The sequence below is a fragment of the Monodelphis domestica genome, chromosome 6, assembly GCF_027887165.1.
Source record: "Monodelphis domestica isolate mMonDom1 chromosome 6, mMonDom1.pri, whole genome shotgun sequence".
Lineage (NCBI taxonomy): Eukaryota > Metazoa > Chordata > Mammalia > Didelphimorphia > Didelphidae > Monodelphis > Monodelphis domestica.
This window is the reverse complement of record NC_077232.1, coordinates 189,620,773-189,643,427: the sequence shown is the minus strand read 5'-3', so window position 1 is coordinate 189,643,427 and position 22,655 is coordinate 189,620,773. Positions and strand designations below refer to the sequence as shown.

Here is a 22,655-nt window from a genome sequence, read left to right as displayed (position 1 = left end):
TTGTATATATGCACATATGTAGTATTTTGCAAACCTTAAAACATTTTACAAATGCTATTTTTATTCTTATTACTGATTCCAGATCTGGGACTCTAACCATTTTGCTGCCTATCTGCTATTTCTAGAACACCATTTCCATGAGCTAAGCCTCCCTTTTATGTTTTTAAAAGTCTAATAAAAGAGATATGACAAACCACAGATATGCAAGGAATCCCAAAGGCATCTTTGTTGAATGCAAAGTAAGACTGAATATGAGAAGTGCCATATGAGTGGGAAGCGCAAAGTGTTAGCCCATATATCTGTTTTGCCATCACCCTATAGTTATTTTCTTTAAAATGCCTCTACCTTAATGTACTATTGCCTTGGTCTTTGCTCTTAGCAGCTAACACCTGGATGGCTTTAGTGCCCTTCAACTGATCTTCTTTTTAATTCCTCTCTCCTTCACTATCTGAGTAATACATTCATCTGTAATAGTTAAAATTAGTTTCTCTGCTAGAAGTATTATATTTTATGAGGTTTATTAAGATTAAAAATATAAAGAAAATACAAAATAAGAAAGCACGTGTCTAGGTCCAGAGAGCCCATTCACAATCACTCACTCTACATCCTGCCTGGTAGAGCCGTGTGTGCCCAGACATGGAAGCCAAGAGAGAGACATGTGCTTGAAGCACAAGCAGGAAGAGAGAGAGCAAGAAGAAGGCGGAGTCCATTTAAAAACCCCTCTCTCCTGAGATCATGGGGAACTCTGGGAGCTACCAAGGACTCCTGGGAATTGAAGTCCGGGGTTCAAAATCTCCATATTTACAAATCACTCACTCTTCTACTCAGAAGCCTATAGTGGTTTTCCATTTCTTACACTATCAAATACAAATTTCTCTACTTGGCTGCCAAAAGGCACTTTATATTGACTTCTGTCCACTTCTCTAAGCTTAATATTGCCTGTTCTTCCACAAGCATTCTCTGTTCCTGAAATATATTCCTTTATGGTCTGCATGTGTCATGTTGATTATTTGAACCTCTGTGATTAGGTACCTAATGTTTTGTGCAAAAGGTAGGTACTAAAAAAAATTCTTATATGTTAATTGATTTTCTCCCTTAAAAATTCTATTTCTGAAATATTTTTTATTCAATTGTTGCAGATACTTCCATTATGACTGTCAAAGCCTTCATGCCAGAGACCAGTGGGAAAAGCATAAAATACTGGATTTTTAGTGGAAATGAAAATGGAGTATTCTCCTTAAACTCTACAACAGGTAAACCATTTGCCTTTTAAGCCATACTTATTTTTTACATTTAAAACCATTGAGTGGAGGTCCTGAGTTAATTAAAATGTGAATATAGATACTTCCTATTTGTGTGACCCTAGGCAAATCACTTAACCCCAGTTGCCTAGCTCTTATTCTTCTTCTGCCTTGGAATAGATACAAAGAGAGAATGTAAAGGTTAAAAAAAAAACACACACAACTACTTCAGAGATCAAAGATAAAAATGGGGTAAAGCTTAATTTGGAATTCATACATAGATACGTGGTATTTCAGTTACAAAATCTTATCGACTATCATTAGCCTCTGATGACTTGGAAACTCCAAATGAGTAAAAAAATAAAGTGTATATTCAAATAATGAACAAAAGATAATTTGAAATTGTCTTTCGTCAGAGAGGCAAACTCTAACCATATTCTTTTCCAGGAAATGTATTCTCTATGCAGTCACGTGAGGAAAGACCTATCCTACCTTTTTAGAAACTCTAAAACTCCAACTGTATTAGCTTTCAATTTCAGCTACTAATCTTTTTGTGGAGACTTGGAGATGTACTGTTGAGTAGATCACTGGTACCCAGGTTGAATTAAAAATAAGTACATATGTATAGCCCTGGGGAATTTTCTTGAGATTTTTCTAATTCGCCACTGAATGTCAACAATGCAACAAAAAAGGACAGCTGAAAAGGTTTCTGTGTGGTGGTAAAGAAATTATTCCCAAATACTGTATGCATTTAATTTAGCTTTAATGAGACCATTATTGTGTTTTAAATGAATACCAATTGATTATTGGAAACATGCTTTTGATGACTAACAACTATGTAGTAGATCCATATCTACTTCTTCATTCTCAAACCTCAGGGAGAATGCTTTTAATAATTACTCTATTGACATATAACTGTCTTATTTAATCTAGATTATATGCACATGCGAGAATTTTTACTTAGAGAATTTCATACACACCCCCCCCCCCCCGCCCAGTTCCATTCCAGTTTGTAGAGACCCAGGGCTGAATGAAATGAGTTTTGGGGTCTGGCTCAGAAGCCAACAAACTTTCAGATTTGCATGCTAGGTTTTCATTTATGTACTCCTTCACCCTGGTGCATCATTAGAGGAGATATCAAGTAGTTCAGCTGAAAGCCTTCTCAAACCTTGAGCTCTTACCTGTCCAAAACCATCATTTCTCTCTCCCATTCTCTCTCTCTTCCTCTCCCCCTCTCTCCCTTCCCCCTCCCTCTCTCTCTCCCTCCCCCCCTCTCTCTCTCTCTCTCTCTCTCTCTCTCTCTCTCTCTCTCTCTCTCTCTCTCTCTCTCTCTCTCTCTCTCTCTCTCTCTCCCTCTCTCTCCCTCTCTCTCTCCCTTTCTCTCTCTCTCTCTCTCTCTCTCTCTCTCTCTCTCTCTCTCTCTCCCTCTCTCTCCCTCTCTCTCCCTCTCTCTCTCCCTTTCTCTCTCTCTCTCTCTCTCTCTCTCTCTCTCTCTCTCTCTCTCTCTCTCTCTCTCTCTCTCTCTCTCTCTCTCTCTCTCTCTCTCTCTCTCTCTCTCTCTCTCTCTCTCTCTCTCTCTCTCTCTCTCTCTCTCTCTCTCTCCCTCTCTCCCTCTCCCTCTCCCTCTCCCTCTCCCTCTCCCTCTCCCTCTCCTCTTCCTCTCCCAACTCATCGTTTTCCCAAAGACCTCATGATAAAAAAGGATATTCACCACCATTGAAGGAATACACATAGTCCAAATGCAGATTGAAACATACCATTCTTTATGTTATTTCCTCCATGAATTTTTCTCTTCTGTAAGCAGTATGTCTCTTGTTTCACAATATGATGAACAGGGAAATATGTGTTATATGAGAATATATGTGTAGTCTCTATGATATTATCTGGTTTCTTGGGGAGGGGGAAAGAATGAGATATAGATTTTCAGACATAGCTAATGTGATAATTTGTTTCTCTTGAATAAGCCTATTTATTATAATTTATTACATATTTATAACAAATATGTATTATTGTTGTTATCTAAAAAATAAAACCCATGTTTTCACAAAAAAAAAAAGAACTAAAGACATGAATTGAGGAGGGAGGACTATAAAAAAGTGAAAAGATCAGGAAAGTCTCTTTGTAGGAGATAATAGGTGAACTAAACATTGAAGGTAGCTAAGGATTTTAAGAAATAGAAGTGAGAAAGGTATGCATTCCCTTAGGTTTTAGGCAAAGGGGGCCTACTGGGAAAATCATGGAGAAAGGAGCTACAGGTGTAAATTCAGGGACTACTTGTATTCCAATTTAGAGAGGACATCAAAATCGTTAAGAATAGTAACAAGAAATAAATTTAGAAAAAAAAAAACTGGCTGGAACCAGCCCTCCAAGATTGTAAATGCCCTGCTGGAGCACTTGTATTTTATCCTAGAGACAATGATGGACTACTAATGATTTTGAGACTCATACTTTAGGAAGATTGTTTTGTCAAATGTATAGAGAATGGATTGAAGAGGGAAGAGACTGGAAGCAGGGAGAAGTAAGGCTATTCATTATGAGGCTATTACAGATGAAGGACAATGAAGAACTTAACCTGGGCTTGTGGCCTTGAGTGAAGAGAAGAGAAATCAACAAATATGAATGTCTTTATGAAGATAAAAAGCAGGATCTTTATTGCCTCCACATAGGGCTCCAGATCTTATCATAATGTCATTTCAGGACCTTCAAGAACCAATTCAGAATAACTCCGCTGTAGAGGTTTGAAAAGACATAAGTATTGACAGAACAAATGGAAAAGGGATTTAAGCATTGAGGATAACAACAACAATAACAATAACAATAATTTATGTAGCTTTTTACTTTTTACAAAGAGCCATTAATGTATTATCTCATTTGATCTTCACCACTCTGTCAAATAGATACTATTATTAATTCCATTTTAACAGATAAAGAAAATGAGTATGAGATAAATGACTTCTCCAGGGTCACACAACTTAGATAGAATTTGAACTTAGGGTGTTGTCATGCCAAGTTTAATGCTTGTAGCCAATGAAGTGCCTACCTAGAGTCTAGTTGAACTGATCAGGAAAAAATGTGGAAAGATAGAGGGATTAGAAAATCAATAATGATTATCTCTGAAAACTTGGCTACTCTCAACAATGAGATCTTCTGTGAACAATCCCGAAAGAATTATGATGGGGAATTCTATTCATCTCCAGAGAAAGAACTGTTGAAGTCCTTTTTCACATCATTGTATTGTTAGTTTTATTTTGGAGTTTTAGTTATATATGACTTTGTTCTTACAATAAGGACCAATAAGGAAGTGTGCTTTGCATGACAATAAAAATGGGAGAAAAAATAAAGCAGTCTGAAGCCTAAAATAAAATAAGAAACTATCCATTTTAAAAAAGGAAAAAGAAAAGAAATGATGAAAAATCCTCTGTATATTTGGTCAGGTTTATCTCCACTTCTTGACTTCACAGCTTAAGCTCCATTACCACATCCCCACACAGGACATTTTATTTTGAATTGATAGAATGAAAAAATAGTCTGTAGGGCAGAGATATCTGCCAAGGTGGAAACTTCCTTCCCTTGGTAATATTCCCTAATTCCTAATTTCACGTATATACATACATATATATATGTATATACACACATAGGTATGTTTATATGTGTACATATTACATATAAAGAGATTATAATATATCATATGTCTAGTGTATGTACACATGCACGGAAGCTAGGTAGTAAAATGGGTAGAATGTCAGGCTTGGATTCAGGAAGATGCGTCTATTGGCCTCAGTTCTGCATCTGTAAAATAAGCTGAAGAAGGAAATGGCAAATCACTTTGCCAAGAAAATTCAAATGGGGACATGGGGACAAAAGGGTCATGACTGAAACTACTGAACAACTTCCATACCTCTCTCCATTCCCTCCCCCTCCCTGCGTCCTCCCCTCCCCCACATTCCCTCTCTCTCTTTCCTACTCTCTTTCTCTCTGTCTCTCTCTGTCTTTCTGTCTCTGTCTCTCTGTCTCTGTCTCTGTCTGTCTCTCTGTCTCTGTCTCTGTCTCTCTGTCTCTCTGTCTCTCTTTCTGTCTCTGTCTCTTTGTCTCTCTCTGTCTCTGTCTGTCTGTCTGTCTGTCTGTCTCTCTCTCATTCTCTCTCTGTCATTACCCGATAACACCAACATGGCTTGGAAGATAGATCTGAGTGCCCTGAGAGGACAGAAAAGAGGGATGGAAAGGGAATCTGATAAGGAAAAAGGGATGATGCCTAAAGGTACACTTTCCCGTTTTCATCCAACTTGCCTCCAAACATCTTAGTATAACCATGGCCATGTTATTAAAATCACTTTGCATATCTCTTTGGCACATGCATCCTAGCTTGCCAGCCCCTTCTGTAGATGTGCCCCACAAATGAATCTTCACAATGACTCTGCCAAATAGAATGTACTATGTGGAAGTGTATATGTGGCAGGAACAAGTCAGCAACATTGAAATCTTCAGTGATGTCCTCTCATTTTGTTAAAAAAAAAAAAGGAAAAGGTTCCCTTGTCAACAGAGGAAAAAGTCATGAGTGTGTGTGTGAGTGAAGAAAATGCTATTTTCTATACCTATTGAGCCAAGTTTGACCTACTGTTCCTTAGTCTTCATTCCAGAGTAGAATTCTGTCTCCAAACTTTATGCATCACTGTTACTTAAGATAATCTATGAGTCACTAAACCAGTGGGATTATGTGTGAGGCTCTGACAGTTGTTTGACTCGGAATGTTCATGTGAATAACAGATGGTAAAATTCATCATATTATTGGTAGATTAGCATGAAACATAAAAATGGCCAAACTTCCAGTGCTGCAGAGATGTCATTTTAAGGGAAGAGACCCATCAAGTTTCTTGAATAATAGAAGTATTTGTCAAGTGAATTTTGTCCATGGACATACAGATTTGAGAGGTGTGTAATATGGTCTTTGACTATATGAAACTGATTTAAGGAAACTCCGTTCTGCTGATAATTTATACCAGCCTCAGGAAAAGAAAGTCTTTTTCAAGTGGTTTCATTCTTTTAGTGTCTTAATAGTCTTGCCATCACTGAAAATTATTCATAGATGTAATGACATATCTATATGACCATGTATGTGTATTATATATTACATACACACACTACATATGTAATAAATATATAAATATATAATGAGTTGCATAATGAAATAGCATTTTCATGTCCCACCTCTGACACATATTAGCTGAGAGGTGAGCAAATCACTCAATTTCTCAGTGCCCCAAGTAACTTTCTTTCTTTTTTAAACCTTATCTTCTGTTTTACTATCAGTTCTAAGGCAGAAGAGCATCAAGGTTTAAGCAGTCAAGGTTAAGTGACTTGTTCAGGGTCACTCAGCTAGAAAGTATCAGAGGTCCAATTTGAACCTGATCCTCCCAACTTTAGAGTAGGCATTCTATCCACTATGCTATCCAGCTACCTCTCCCCCAAGCAACTTTCTGAAGTTGTAGCCTTAGGATATATTGCTGCTGGATGCTCATTGAAGGAAGTTTCTATATCAGGGCTAACTAGCACTGAAGGGATTACAGGTCTATACTAAGTAAATATACAAGTGCTTTTATATGTATATATATACACACACATATTTTTCCATGTGAGAGCAACATAATTTATTATTTTGTGTTGTTTATTATATCATCACAATATTATTTAATACAGATACCTCTACATTTATAGATTCATTGATATATTTATTTAATCACTGTTTTTTTTTTAAAGAATTAATACCATCACTGGAAAAGTCCTAAATGCAGGGTGTTTGTATGTATATATCTCAGTGTATATCTGAAGAGAAACCTATGAGTGACATTCCATTTCTAGGCTATTAAATAACGGACACAGGAAAACACAGTCAGAGCAGGGAAGCAGGTTCTTGTACATTATCCTAGACATGAGGAGCGATGGCAAATGATGTCTTCTACCCCCCTGGAGAAAGGCAGGTCTCAGTCTTCAGATGGAAACTTATTGCTGGGGAAATGCAAAGCCCAATCCAGCTTTTGACTCACTGCCTCCTACTCCCTTTTGAAGTCCCTGAGAAATTTTTGATGGCTATCTGAGGGGAGGATGTCAGCCTAGTGGATGTCCCAGCCTAGAACGATTTCACAGATTGCTTATTGCGCGTCTCGATTTGCAAACCTTTCTCGGCATATGCCAGTTGTTACACCAAAAATAAAACAGAGCAAGGAAAGCATTAGAGTCACAGAGCCGCTCCAAGTGCAAAATTCCAATTATCAAAGTCGAACACAAGCCTTTGATTTTTAAAAATGCCCTTTGATCTGCCCTGTAATTGGCACATTTTCTCCAAAGTGACACTGCAACAATTTTATGTTGCATTTCTATGATTGTTTTCCTACATAAACAGTAACAGAATATGATACCATGTCAAGTGCTCTATTGTGGATGGAAACAAAGCCTGGGCTGGGAGCTTTCCATCTCAGACCCACCTCAGACTCGGGCTCCTTGGAGCCTGTGGAGCTCCCTGTACACCCCTCAGACATGTGGGCCTCAAAATGTACTGAAGACCACTTGCTTTCATCACCAACCCATCAACAGAGATCTTAGAGATTCTGCTGCTGCCACATGTGAGGTCTGCTCTGAATTTTCTGTTGAGGACATTGGTAACAATTGACTGTGGTTAGGGGAAATGATTAGGTCTGAATTCTAAAATAGAAACCAATTTGGAAATGAAGACACAAAAATAGGGGTTAATAATGAGAAAAAAATTGGAGATAGCATTTTGAGCACCCAAGGCCAAAGTATAAATTATGAAATCCTAAAAACAATCTCTGTTTCAAAAGTGGAACAAAGAAACTACATTTAAGTGGAAACACTATTGCCTTTATGTCCTTGCATATGTCTGCTGGCTTTGATATTTTCTTGATTGAATGAATATTATATTAGAATATAAGCTCTCAGTGGGTGTGGAGCAATGCATATAATGGCAGCTTTTTTTTTAGCCTTTTAATTAGTGTGGCTGAATTTTTTCTCTCTCATTTTTTTCCCCTTTAAAGAATTCTTTTGGTCTAGAAGATGGATCTCTAAGAGGAATGAGCTAGAAGTATTTGTTGTTGTTCAGTTGTTTTGGTCATGTCTGACTCTTTCTAACCTCCATTTGGGGTTTTCTTGACAAAGATACTGAGGTCACTTGCCATTACTTTCTCCAGCTCATTTTACAGATGAGGAAACTGAGGGAAACTGGGTTAAGTGACTTGCCCAGAGTCACACAGTAGTAAGTGGCTGAGGCCAGATTTGAAATCGGGAAGATGAGTTTTCCTGAATTCAGACCTAGCGCTCTGTGCCCTGTAGCTGGAAGATTTGGGGCAGGGGGTGCAGAGATAAGAATATAGATAATGTAAAAATAAAAGATTTCAGAAAAATCTAATTTTAAAAAAGAAAATAAGCTCATTGAGTGCAGAGACGTTTCATTTATTTTTTGTTTTTCTATCTCTAGTACCTAGAACATCACCTCCCGTACATAGTAAGTTCTTAACGAATGCATTTGGAATTGAAATGAATTTAATTGAATCCAAGGTGGATTGATTCACCAAGAAAGTACAAAAGGAGCAGAGCTGGAGCAATAGCTTCTTAGCCCAATTTCCAAATACATTACTAGCTTTAGTTTCTTTTTCCTGATCTACCCTGACTCAGTGTCCAGAAATATCAGTTTACACTATCACTACTACCATTTAACTAGTAGTGTGAGGGTGGTTTTGTTTTGTTTTTTATTTTTTTTTGAATTTTTTTTTGGTGGTCAGACAATCTTTAAAAATAGTTTGTCGCAAAGGAATGGAAGGAAAAGAAAGGAAGAGGAAAAGAAGGCAAAGAAGAAAAGAAAAAAGGAGAAAAGAAAATAAGGAGGGAAGGATGGAAAGAGGGAAGGGGAAAGAAGGGAGAAAGGAAGTAAGCATTTTTAAGGTCTTTTGTTGTTCAGTCATTCAGTGGTGTCCAGCTATTCATGATCCTTAGGGCTATACCATCCATAGAGTTTTCTTGGCAAAGATACTAGAGTGGTTTATCATTTCCTTCTCCAGTGGATCAAGAAGGCAAACAGAGGTTGAGTGACTTACCCATAGTCACATAGCTAGTAATTATTTGAAGGTAGATTTGAACTCAGGTCTTCCTGACTCCGGGTCCAAGTCATCTAGCTGTCCCCATTAATATTTATGATGTATAAAGCACTGTGTCAAATATTAGGGATAAAAAATATAAGTGGTAATTCCTGCTCTCAAGAAGTTCACATTGAAATGGAGGAGTCAATAATTATGGAGAGTTTCAGCCAAGCATTTACCAAGAATAAAAAGGTTTTTTTATCCTTAGGGTACAACAGCAAAGAAAAATAATCATTCTTCTTCCTTAATGTCATTTCCCTTAAAATCTTACCAGATTTGGATGTTAAACCATTTGATAGTGCCAAATACTTCATGACAAGAACGTTTTTTTCTTTTTTCTGGGTCTTCTGTAACACTGGCTATAGCACCTGTAGGATGTATTTCCAGGCCTTGTCTCCTTAGGGTTTGTCTTCCAAAATAATGCTTGAGAACTGAAAGCTTGCTATTATGAAGGCTCTTGGGGTCAGCATCCTGGGCTGTTCTCATCAGAGCCTGGTTAAGTTGGTGATGGTGGTGGATGGCATGATAGATGGCAGCCTCTGCATCTTGATGATAGCTTCTAGGCTGTGAGGGAGGTGGGCACTGTTCTTCTCAAGGCTTTTTGGCTTCAGGGTCTTAGCCTGTCTCTACTCAGGGTCCAGGGGAGGTGCTGGTCAAGGTCATGGTGGAGATTTAACTTGGCACATGCTCATCTTGAGAGTGCCTTGCTGTTTCAACCAGCCTGGCTTGGTGGCATCTGGTCAGAAGCTGGTGGAGATAGCTGTGAGGTTTCTTAAGAAGCTTTATTAAAGTCCCAAACACTGGAAAGTGTCATTAGTATTATTTAGACTCTTAATCGGGGATATCTCCAGTTTGAAAATTACACTGTAAATTCATAAAATAAGCTGCTTTTTAGGGAACAATGCCTATAAAGTGACTCTTTCCTAACATTTTCATCCTCGGTCTTTATATAATCGTAGCCTTCTTTTCTTTTTTTTCTTACAGGTGAGCTCACTGTGAAGGAGCCCATGTTTCTTGATTTTGAGATCAAAAACGAAATTAATCTCATTGTTTTGGCTGAAAGTAGCTGGCATACAACCTACTGCAAAGTGGCAGTCTTAATACAAGATGTGAATGATAATGTACCAGTTTTTCAGCCAAGCATTTACCAAGCATCAGTGGCAGAAGGGCAGCCCTTCAATACAGAGATCATACAGGTAAGACAATATGATTTTTGTAAGCTTTTTCTAAAAAATATACACTAGGATACCTATGATCTATGTCCTTCCTTGTAACACTGAAGATTATCAAGTACTTTTATAGGTTCAAATGGACTTCAGTGTCTTAGAGTGGAAAGAATGCTAAATTTGGAGTCAGAGAATCAGAGGTCCAAAACCTGACTGATCACTTACTATCCTTATGACCTTCAGGATGTCAATTGAAACCTCAGTTTCCTCATTTCTAAAATGTTTAGGCTATGTGTGATCATCTTGTAGGGTTCCTCTAGATTGGCACCGGAGGAAACCACCTCCCAAATAACATAGCCGGTAGTAATGGAGGCTACATCCACTACCCACACATCACTAAGGCATAATGACTCCCATCTGGGGTTATACTAGCATACTCATCAGATTCTTATTGAATGAATGTTGTCTCAGGCCAATACGGAGCTGCCTAGAGAGACCTCCGGTGAGAGCACAATTGCAGTCTTTTCAAGATTCCAATAACTTTTTGAAATATAATTTTCATTGTTCTGGTATGTGTTAATAGCACAATCAATCACAGAACTATAATTAGAAGAAAACTCAGAGGCCATCTAATCCAATTAACTTATTTTACAATAAAGGAAACTGAGGTTCAGAGAGGTTAAAAGATTTCCCCCAAATCATGAAGATAGAAGCAGATGGAGGTAGCAGAGTCCTTTAGTACAGATTATGTAGATTATATTCACAAGGAAAAATAACTATGGGAAAAAATGAAGATCTTTGTTGTCATAATTCTCCCATTTGACACTGTATATCATATTTCACATTGCTCTCTCTACCCCTACCCAGAGTATAAAAAAAGAAGTCTCCCCTCTTCCATTCCTAGTAGGAGTTCCTTTTTCATCCTATAACTGTAGAGAACTTATCATAAACCATGAAAATCTGACTTATGACATGGCATACTGTCATGAGAATATGACAGTAGAATATGCTGATACAACCTCATGCTGGGGATGACTGGGTGGTGAATCCAGCCTCCATTACTGTTAGCTATGTTATTTTGGAGATCATTTCACAGGATTCCAATCTAAACGAATCCTTCAAGATAATGAAGCCTAGCCTAAATGTTTTAGAGGAAACCGAGGTCTCAACTGACATACTAAATTACATGGCTAGAAACAACTGTATAATTAGAATCTTCTCTCCAGGACTCTAATTCCCAGCATCCCACTTTTCTTCTCATATTATGTCCTTATGTTTTGGAGAAAAAGTTTGTGTGTGACCCTGCCTCTCGTGCTTTTCCCCATGAATGTGACTGGGAAAACTTTTCTTTACTCAAGTTTTTAATTTTGCTCTTTTTATTTCTTTTACTTCAAGTGATTACTAATAAATCTTATAAAATATGATACTTGGAGTTATTGGATAGTAATTTTAATCTTACACAGCTTCCTCACCTAGGAGTTCCTAATACCAATGGAATCTGAGATCTAGTCACTCTTCTATTGAATCATATGTTCTATCTCCTTTAGATTAAAAAGATGATTTTGGACAAATAGTTATAACCCACCCAAAGCTCACTTTACTAGGAGATCTTTTAAAAATAAACTTTATAGAAGTTGTCTTATATTTCATTTTTCAGATTACAGTCATTTTCCCCCCATTTTTAAAATCTGGTAGCCACCCAGTCTAGGACTTCATTATTCAAATTTAATGTCTAGATGTAGTAGAAAATCAAACCTCCATATAACTATATATACATTTTTATACAACCCAAATCTCAAAAATACAGAAAGTTGTTAAGCATTATTGATTCCCATATCCTCAGAAATCATTAGTTTTCCATGTTTGAGATGCCATTAAGTCTAGATACTAAATGTCTTTGGAGAATGATGCAAACCCATTGTGTTTATTTACAACCCATCTTGAAGAAATAAGCAAATAACTGCTTGTTGAGAATCAAATTTCTTTAAAATATATACCCCACAATTTCTTTGGGTTATGTCCATCTCCGTAGAGATCACTTTAAACTCAAACTTCCATAACTTATAAAAACTCATCACCTTGGTTTTTGTACTAGCAATATTTTTTTGCCAAGTAGCCTAGAATAAAATGTAAAGAAGAAAATATATTGTTTTGCCATTTTAAAGCTTCATGTGCTTGTCAAGAAAGTAACTCAGCCTAAGGAAAAGAATAAAGGACCTGGGCTTTACTCTTAGCTTCTTCACTCACCAACCATGCCATTTCAGACAATTCTCCAGAACAAAGCAAAGCTATCCTCAAAAAATATTTCAGTTGGAAAGGAACTTAAAGAGAACTGACTCCAGCTCCCTCATAAGATCAGGAAACAGGCTAGAACAGAAGTCAACTCTTAGCATTCACATGTCCACTAAATAGATAATCTGGTAGTCAGGTCGAAGTCTTCTGGCTTCACGTCAATCTTTCTTGTCTCTGAATTTCCTCATCTGAAAAGGGAGGTAGTCAATTATGAAGCCCCTGAAACCTCTTCATGCTCTATCCTTTCTATTATACTATCCTACTTGTTGTTGGTTTCTTTTTCTGATACTACCTACTAGTTTGGGTACTGTCTCATTTGAATCTTCAGTTCAAGAATAGAAAACTAGTTGAACAAATTAGAGTTTAATTTGTTGTTTTTATAACCCTAACCTTCCATCTTAGAATCAATACTGTTTATTGTTTCTAAGGCAGAAGAGCAGTAAGGGCTAGGCAATGAGGGCTAAGTGACTTCCCCAGAATCACATAGCTAGGAAGTGTTTGAGGCCAGATTTGAACCCAGGGATGTCCTTTCTCTAGGTCTGGCTCTGAATCCACTAAGCCACCAAGCTGCCCCTTAGAGTTTAATTTTTAAAAAAAGTATGCTTCCATACATTGCCCCAAATTCCGAGTTAGTCGCCTATGTGTCTCTTTCTAAAAGGGTTTCATGTCCTGGTGTGGTGTTTGATTATTAGAATTGAATGGACCACTTTCCCCAACTTAAATCTGTATGAAATGAAATTTAGATGCTAAATTACTTGGTTATAATCACTGTGACATATAGAGAGAGTCACACAGGTTGGGTGCTGGGAATACTCACATCAATAAACTCGCAGATTCTTTGACACATTGAAGCACATATAATAGACTAACAAAGATTTGTATGCCTATAGGTTTTTGCTGCTGACCTTGACAGTGACTTGAATGGGCAAATTGAGTATTCAATCCTCTCTGGCAACCAGGATGAAGCTTTTCAGATTGATGCAGTGAGTGGTGTAATAGCAACAAATACAATTCTGGACTATGAACTTACCAGTTCCTACAGGTATGTCAGATTTTGGTCATTTTGGTGTGACATTTGCCCTTGTTTCTGAACATCTTATTGCTTTAAATTATAGAATGCCTTTTATCATATTTTAATGGTCAAAAGTTTTTTTTTTCCTTTTTGGACCATCCATATTGTTGTATTAATTCTACAGGGAACATTTACCATTGGAGTTGGGACCATTATATGTTGGCTTTTTCTTCATTCTCTTTAAATGTCTCATGATATAGAGCTTTGAGGGGTTTTGGGTGGGGAGTTTTTTCCCTGAGAGAATTTTCCTAATTAGAGAAAAGCCTACTTTATATATGTCAATCAATCAACTGACAAATATTTCTTTTCTTTTTTATTTCAAAGATATTTTATTTTCCCCATTACATTTAATAATGATTTTTAATATATCTTTTCCCAAATTATAAGATCCAAACCATCTCCCTCTCTCTCTTCTCTGTCCCCCACTCAGAGATGATCAGCAATTTGGTCTGGGCCATACAAATACTATCATGCAAAACATACTTCATATTGATCATTTTTTGTAAGAGCACACTCATATAGAACCACAACCCCAAAATAAAACTATAGATAAAACTGATGTGAAAGATAGTATGCTTTACTCTGCACCCATCCAATTCCAACAGTTCTTTCTCTGGAGGTGGATAGCATTCCCCATCAAAAGTTCTTCAGAATTGTCCCAGATCATTGCATTGCTGAGAGTGGCCAAGTTTTCACATTTGATCATCATACAGTATTGTTGTTACTCTGTACTGTGCTGTCCTGGTTCTGCTTATTTTGCACTGCATCAGTTCATGTAGAGCTTTCCAGGTTTTTCCATATCATCCTGCTTATCATTTCTTTTTTTTTTTTTGCTTATCATTTCTTATAGCATAATAGTATTTCATCATCAGCATATACCAAAATTCGTTTAGCCATTCCCCAGTTGATGAGCATCCCCTCAATGTTCAATTCTTTGACACCACAAAAAAGAGCTATTATAAATATTTTTGTACAAGTAGGTCCTTTCCTCTTTTTAATTATCTCTTTGGGATACAGACCCAGTGGTGACATTACAGAAACAAAAGGTATGCTCAATTTTATAGCCATTCAGGCATAGTTCTAAATTGCCTTCCAGAATGGCCATATCAGTTTACAACTCTGCTAACACTACATTAGTGTCCCAATTTTGCCACAAATCCTCTGATATTTATCACTTTCTTTTACTGTCATATTGGCCAATCTGATAGGTATGAGGTGGTTCCTCAGCATTGCTTTAATTTGCATTTCTTTAATCAATAGCAATTTAGTTGGGGACATCTGTATGGCTCAGTGGATTGAGAGCCAGGCCCAGAGACAGAAGGACCTGGGTTCAAATCTGACCTCAGACAGGTCCTAGCTGTGTGACATTGAGCAAGTCATATGACTCCCATTGCCTAACCCTTACAACTCTTTTGCCTTAGAACCAATTCAAAGTATTGATTCTAAGATGGAAGGTAAGGGCTTAAAAGAAAAGAAAAAGAATGACTTAGAACATTTTCCCATAAGATTATTGATAATTTTCATTTCTTCATCTGAAAATTGCTTGTTCATATCCATTGCCAATTTGTCAATTGGGGAAGAGCTTGTGTTCTTTTAAAAATTTTTTTAGTTTTAAAACCCTTACCTTCCACCTTAGAATCAGTACTGTGTATTGCTTCCAAGGCAAATGAATGGTAAGAGCTAGGCAATGGGGATTAAATGACTTGCTGAGAGGGTCACACAGCTAGGAAGTATCTGAGGTCAAATTTGAACCCAGGACCTCTCATCTCTGGATCTGGGTCTCAATCTACTGAGCTACCCAGCTGCCACTGATTTATATTCTTATAAATTTGACTTTGATTTAAGAAATGAGTTCTTTATAGAGAAATTTGTTATAAATTTCCCCCAGATTGCTCTTTCCATTCTAATTATGGTAACATTCATGTTGTTTGTAAAAAAGCATTTTAATTTAATATAATCAAAATGATTAATTTTATATCTTATAATGATCTCTATGTCGTTTGGTCAAATTCTTTCCTTCTCCATAGATCTGGCAGGTAAACTATTCTATATTCCCCTAAATTACTTATACTATCATTCTTTATATCAGAATCATATACCCAATTTCATCTTATCTTGGTATAGGGTATGAGATATTGGTCTATACCTCATTTCTGCCATACCATTTTCCACTTTTCCTAGCAGTTTTTGTTAAATAAGGAGTTATTACCTCAAAAGTCTTTGGGTTTATTGAATAGTAGGTGATAAATACTCCTGTATATTGTATATCTGATCTATTCCATTGATCTACCATTCTATTTCTTAGCCAGTTCCAGACTGTTTTGATCATTACTGCTTTATAGCACAGTTTGAGATCTGGTCTTGCCAGGTCCCCTTCCTTTTCATTAATTCCCTTGATGTTCTTGAATGAATTTTGTTATTATTTTATCTAGTTCTATAGAATAATTATTTGGTAGTTTGATTCATATGGCACTGAATAAGTAAGTTAATTTAGGTAGACTTGTCATTTTTATTATATTAACTTGGGCTACTCATGAACAATTAATATTTTTTCAGTTGTTATACCTGACTTTATCTATATGAAAAGCATTTAGTAATTGGGTACATATAATTCCTACATTTGTCTTGGGAAGTAGATTCCCAGGTATTTTATATTATGACAAACATTTTTTTAAAGCTTATTTGAGTCTAGCTTCTTGATGGGTACTGGAAAAATGGAAAAAAATAAAGACACAATTCCTACCCTTATAAACTTATAATCATTTGAGAGTAATAACTCATGTATTTATAAGTGAATCCAAAATGTATACAAAATGGTGGAGGTGTGGTGGGCAACTAGGGTATCAGGAAAGAAGCACTTGAAACAGCATTGAGAAGCGGGTAGGGAATCTTCTAGGCAGAAGGGAGGAAGGAGTACTTTCTACGCACAGAGAACAACTTGTTCAAGGACAAAGTTAGAAGCTAGAATGTTGTAAGCCATTTGGGCAAGATTATAGAGTTCATGAAAGGGAATAATATGTAATAAATTTGGAAAGGTAGTCTGGAGTGTGCAGGTTGGAGAAGCAAATGACATAGAGGGAGCTAGTGGCTTTTCTAATAAATTAACTGAGATCATTAAGGGTGGGAGTGGGGATCAGGGAGAGTTATGTACCATGCATATTTTTAATGTTGACAACAGAGAACTCTTGGAAAGAAGAAAAAATATTCCCTAAGATTTACATTGCCAAGAATGAGAAATCAGTTCCTGAATTTAAACTGGGGAAGGATGGATGACTCCATTGCCAATATCTAATGCTGCCAATGTTTTCTAATTAAAACCTATGCTGAGCTCTCATTTGTAAAACATTAGGGCACATAAGGGCTATGTGAAGGGCAGACTTCCAGTGATTTAGAAATATAATCCCCAAGCTTGAGTTACTGCATCACTTTTTAAGGACTTATTTTTCAGACTATATTTTCCCATCTGTAGAGAAATGTAGAAATAACAATTTTAAATTCAAGGCACTGTTGATTTTGGACAATGCCCCAGGCCATCTGAATTCCCTTGGTGACTTCTGTCCTAACATTTAGGTCATCTTCTTGCTTCTAGTGAAACATCATTGATCAGAAATCAGAAGGTCATTCAAGGCCTATTATGTAAGGGAAATCTTTGCTCAAGCCAGTAAAATAACTGACCAGGAAGGAGGACCTATCCTCAAGAAGTTGGGAAAGGACTTTCTAATTTTGGATGTGGTCAAGAATGTTAGCAAACCCCAGGATGATATCAAGGAGTCCCAAGTTAATGTTAATTATTAATAATAAATAATAAATTAATTAATAATAAAGTTAATGGAGGTCAAAGGAAATGAGATAACAAAGGAGAAGGTACTGATTGATTGGGTTGATATGGACAATCTACTGGACTTTGAAATAACAGGTGATTCAAGATATTAATAAGGTATTTAATAATGTTCATATAGCATGAACATTGGTAAAGACTTCCTCCATTTGGAAAGCAAAGAAAAGAAGATGAATAAGGAAACAAAATCTTTGCAACTCAACTCCTTATTTCAGGCTTCAAAATAAAAGATGCTATAAAAAGAATGATCCTGAGAGGACTTTTAGATATTCTTATTTGTTCTAGCAAAATTTAGTTATGGTGAAAGAATGCATCAATCCAAATTTTCCCAGTCAGATTTTATTTTTTAAAAGAGTTAATCCACTAAAGACATTTTGCAAAAGCCCTCCTCAATATTAAGAAGGCAAAATATGTTATTATTTATATATCCAAAGTGCATTATGGCTACAAATTATGAAATGTGGTAATCTCTGAAGAATCAACCATGAGTATCATGAAGAAAATAAAGAATTGGTGCATGGTGGAAGGTAGCTACTTTCCACATGGAGCCAACAAGTAGCTATAAGGTAGAAGCCAACTGGAAAATATCTTCAAAGAAATGTATGACCAAAGAAGATGAGCTGGTTAATGGTGACATTGAGGTGTGATGACTGATAGAGAAGTAAAAAATCTTCCATCATGGTGCACTAGCCTTCTAAGTATTATGGGAAGTTATGGACCAAGGATGAGTAGGCAGACAGAGATTGGGTTCTGTATCATTAGTGGAAACATCCTTATCACTGAGCTTATAGACTCTTTTGGGTATTTGTGTATATATGGAATACTAGTTCTAAGTTAGTCAGTGAGGCATGTTCCTGCTATCATGGCTAAGAGAAATTTGTTTCTGACTCAGCCAGCAATTACTGCATTTCTCAATGCAATTAAAAGAAGCCATTTTTTAATCAGCCATTTCTGGTCTTAGTATTAAAGTAGAGATAGACCTGGATTATTTGCTCCAAAAGGAGATGTCCACAAATTGCTTACTGCAACATAAGAAAATGATTTTTTATTTTTGGAGGGGGGTGGTGGTGAGGGGGGGTAGGATGGTTGTGTAGGAGATAATGGAGATTATAGTAACAATAATTGAATACTTGTCCAGTTCAAGTTCTGACTTTGGATGCTGGCATGGCTTGGAAAGAAGAAGCTTCTCATCACTGGTTAAACAATAAGACTGAACTTGAGTTGGAAGGGGCCCCTTTAAATTCAAGCAATTTCATTTGTAGTCTCTGCTAAAGCCACAATCAAGGCAGTGGTTCTCCTTTTGCATGTGGCCAAATGGATGGAAAACAACCAACTAATCTCCCAAAGGCTGCCAAGAAACTATCATAAATGACTTGATGCCTCTCAGAAGTTATACAAAGTTTGTCAACAGAGCTGCTGCCATAATTTTCGCTTGTCCCCTGAGTCTCTGAGTCACCCTTAACTTGTCCTCTTACTTCAGAACTAAATGATATATTTTCTCTATATCAAAGATTTCTACTTTTTTCCACCTGACATAGACATTGTATGTAATCACCCACCCTCAACCCCTCCCCCCAAACATTGTAAAGGTTTGCAAATCAGAGTGGTTCTGGGGGAAGGGCTGACAGAATAGCCACTTTGATGTTTTGGCTAAGATACCAGAATAAGAGTCTTTTTCTTCAGAGAAACATTAGAAGGTGATTATTTTTAGTAAAATATTTCCATATGTACCTTCCTGATGTTCACTGTAGACAAAACAAACCCTTCTACGTGGAATTATTTCTATGCCCCAGTTTAGCAGAATTCTGTAATTCAAGTTCTGTGCTCTGTTGAGAACCACTAAACTGTGAGCATCCAGTAGGCAGCCTGGGCTGCTGGCGTACCCAGAGATTAGATCACTCACACCTTTGATACCCACCTAAAGCATTAAAACATGGAGAAAATTACAAATATTTATTTGTATGTTCATTTTGAAGTGTATGACATGAAAGGGGAAAAAAAACCCTCTTGTGGTCTAAAGATGGAAAAGGATCAGAAGTAAGTGTGAGAATTGGATAGGACCTGCTTTGCTAAAAGCAATTTTGGCTGCTAGGGGAGCCTGATGCCCATTTCAGGAATGAAGTTTTCTTGGGTTAATCTCTGAGTTGACTTAGCACCTTTAATGATCTCAACTGTTGAGTGAATATTCCCTCAAAAATTTTGACCTTCACTTCTAGAACTATGCCATTTGCCAGTGTCACTTTCATTGGCTATGAAGGTATTAATGGGGAGGGAAGCCTTTCCTGGTGAATACAAACAAAGCAGTCATCCTCAAACTTAATGATCAGTCTAACCTTTTCTTCCTCATCAAATATTTCTGTCAATTATGTGTAAAACTATATTGAACATTTATATTCATGGTCCCAAGATATCTTGAATCTACAGCTAGAAGGAACTTTAGAGATCATCTGATCTATCATCCTCATTTTGTAGATAAGGAAACTGAGGCCCAGAGGAGGTAAGCAATTTGCCCATGATCATATAGGCAGTAAATAGTAGAACCAGGATTTGACTCTGGATCCTGGGATTTTTATTTATAAATTCATCACACTGCCTCTTATCTCTCTTTTCTTTCTTGCAAAATTTTAACTCTCTTAAGATAAGGAACCCTGACACTTGCTGGACAACCTTTCGAAGTCCAATAGGCTATCTTTAATTTTTGCTAATTATAATAACATGATATAGTGAAGAAGAGCACAAGACAAAATACAGGAAGATTTGAATTCTTATTCTAGCTATGCCACTTAGATCCACCTGGATTGTGGATCTTAGATTACTCTATAAGCCTCAGTTTCCTCATTTGTTAAATGAGAATAATAATTATACCAACATTTCCCATCTTCCAAGGCTGCTAGGTGTTTTCATTGAGGGAAGATATGTGGAAGTGCTTTGAAAACTCTTAAATGCTATGAAAATATTAGATTACATAGCAATATTCATGTCATTTGCTCTTCATTTTTAAAAATTGTTTTTAGTCTAGATCTGAAAAATCTCAATGCAAAACAATCCTTTTGGAGTTTTATTTCTTGACAATGAAATGTTAGTAGTACCTGGGTCACATTTTTTAACCTAATGGGTTGGGAAGGAATGAAGAGTTTTCTTAGAGGTATCTCTTTATCTAGTACACTGAGTATTCTTCGGGAGAGGAATAAGTGCTACAGAGTGTCTCCTAGAAGTTATTAATTTGTTTTGACATAAACACATTTTAATCTCTAGGGGTTTGTGGGGCTTGATTATCCAAACCTGTCAAAAATAAATTCTAGTCACATTATTATGTCAAAATACATAGTTCTTTTTTTCCCTCAAAAATATGATTTGGAAAAAGCAATGCTAGGGGAAAAATCAAGTAGTTAGATCATTTTTCATTTTCTTCTGAACATTTAATATTAATGTTGTTTTTCTTCATCCCATTTTCTTTCTCAAATTAGCTTAGTTGTACAAGCTGCCGATAAAGGGATATCCAGTCTTTCTTCTATAGCTGTGGTCAAGATCCAAGTGGTAGACCTCAATGATAATATCCCAGTCTTCCTCCCCTCTGAACGTGTAGAAGTTCCAGAAAGTAAGTGTGGAAATCATAAGACTGTGGTTTTGACCCCTATTAATTGAAAAACCCAAAGTGAAAGTTTTTGTTTTTCTTGGGTTATTCCCATCAAGAGCAGTTAAAGTTCAGGGAGTTACAGGAGCTGTATTTTACTGATCACATTTGTAAAGGTCTAATAATGTCATAGACCCATTAGCAGTCTGATGAATCCCATGGGCCATTTTTTTTATCAGAAAATGTTTTTAAATATCATATTTTCTAAATGCCTATAATAAAATATATAGAATTTTAAAAAGGAAGCCAATTATACTGAATGCAGTTATTTTTTTTAATTCAAGATTTTTTTTTAAGTTATAAATCCTAGATTAAGTATCCCTGATCAAATGTGATATAACTTTTCATCTGAATTGGGCTTTATGGGGACTTGTGTCAATGATGATAATCTAGCAATTAAAAACCCTAAGAAAGCAGAAAACTTCCAGGGCCACTGTCAACCATTTTCTCCTAAGATAGTCCAAAATAGCAGCTGCTAGACATCAGTGCCATCTTGATGGTAAAGATGTAGAATTTTTCATAAATATGTATATGTGTTTATGTTTTATATACATAAATGCATATCTTTACATATATGTTTTTATGTGTACTAGTTCTCCTTGTAGGTGATATGGGTCTTAAAAAGACATGGTGAATCTGCCTCTTATACCCATCATTTCAGTACATTCAACCTCTTCCCAAGATAAAAACCTATCAGACTCTGCAACAGAACTGCTAACAACATTGACAGTTTTCCACTCCTTCTTAGAGCATCCCTAACAAGAAGGCAAGACGAGACCTGCTGCTATATAGTTTTCCAACAGTTAATGTAAAGAAGACCCACTATTATAGACAAAGTGATATGTCATAGAGATCTCTAAGAAAAGGGAGGGCAACTTCATTGGTATCAACGAAATTCCTTCCACTAATGTAATTAAAGGCTAAAATTACAAAACTATTTGAGAGTATAGAAAGGGTACATAAGGAACTCAGAATTTTTATAGAAGAACTGTATGTCTTAGCTGGTACAATATAAGTGTTCTGGATCTTCTCAAGCTGAGATGTCTCATGAGTCTTGGGGTTAAGTATCTCCAGCATATTATAAAATGTAGATCAATGCCAAGTGTGAGATTTAAAATGGTTGATGTCTTAAACTGTAGTGCGTTAAAATGGTGGAAGATATAAATTGTGATAGATATAAGAGAGGGTGAGTAAATTTGACTGCAGAAATATGTTTCACTACAGTGTCTTGGTTTTTAAATCAAATATAAGGTGGTCGCTAGGTAAAT

The 22,655-nt window shown here is 36.5% G+C and overlaps 1 protein-coding gene across 1 annotated transcript in view; it reads left to right on the top strand.

The window, feature by feature from the left end:
• DCHS2 (dachsous cadherin-related 2) overlaps positions 1-22,655 on the top strand; it is a 361,472-nt gene that overhangs the window by 326,001 nt on the left and 12,816 nt on the right. Inside the window, exons 14-17 of the mRNA XM_016423164.2 lie at positions 1,140-1,253; positions 10,370-10,581; positions 13,734-13,885; positions 21,221-21,351. Of these exons, the coding sequence (XP_016278650.2) occupies positions 1,140-1,253; positions 10,370-10,581; positions 13,734-13,885; positions 21,221-21,351 (609 nt within the window). The remainder of the gene's footprint in view (positions 1-1,139; positions 1,254-10,369; positions 10,582-13,733; positions 13,886-21,220; positions 21,352-22,655) is intronic.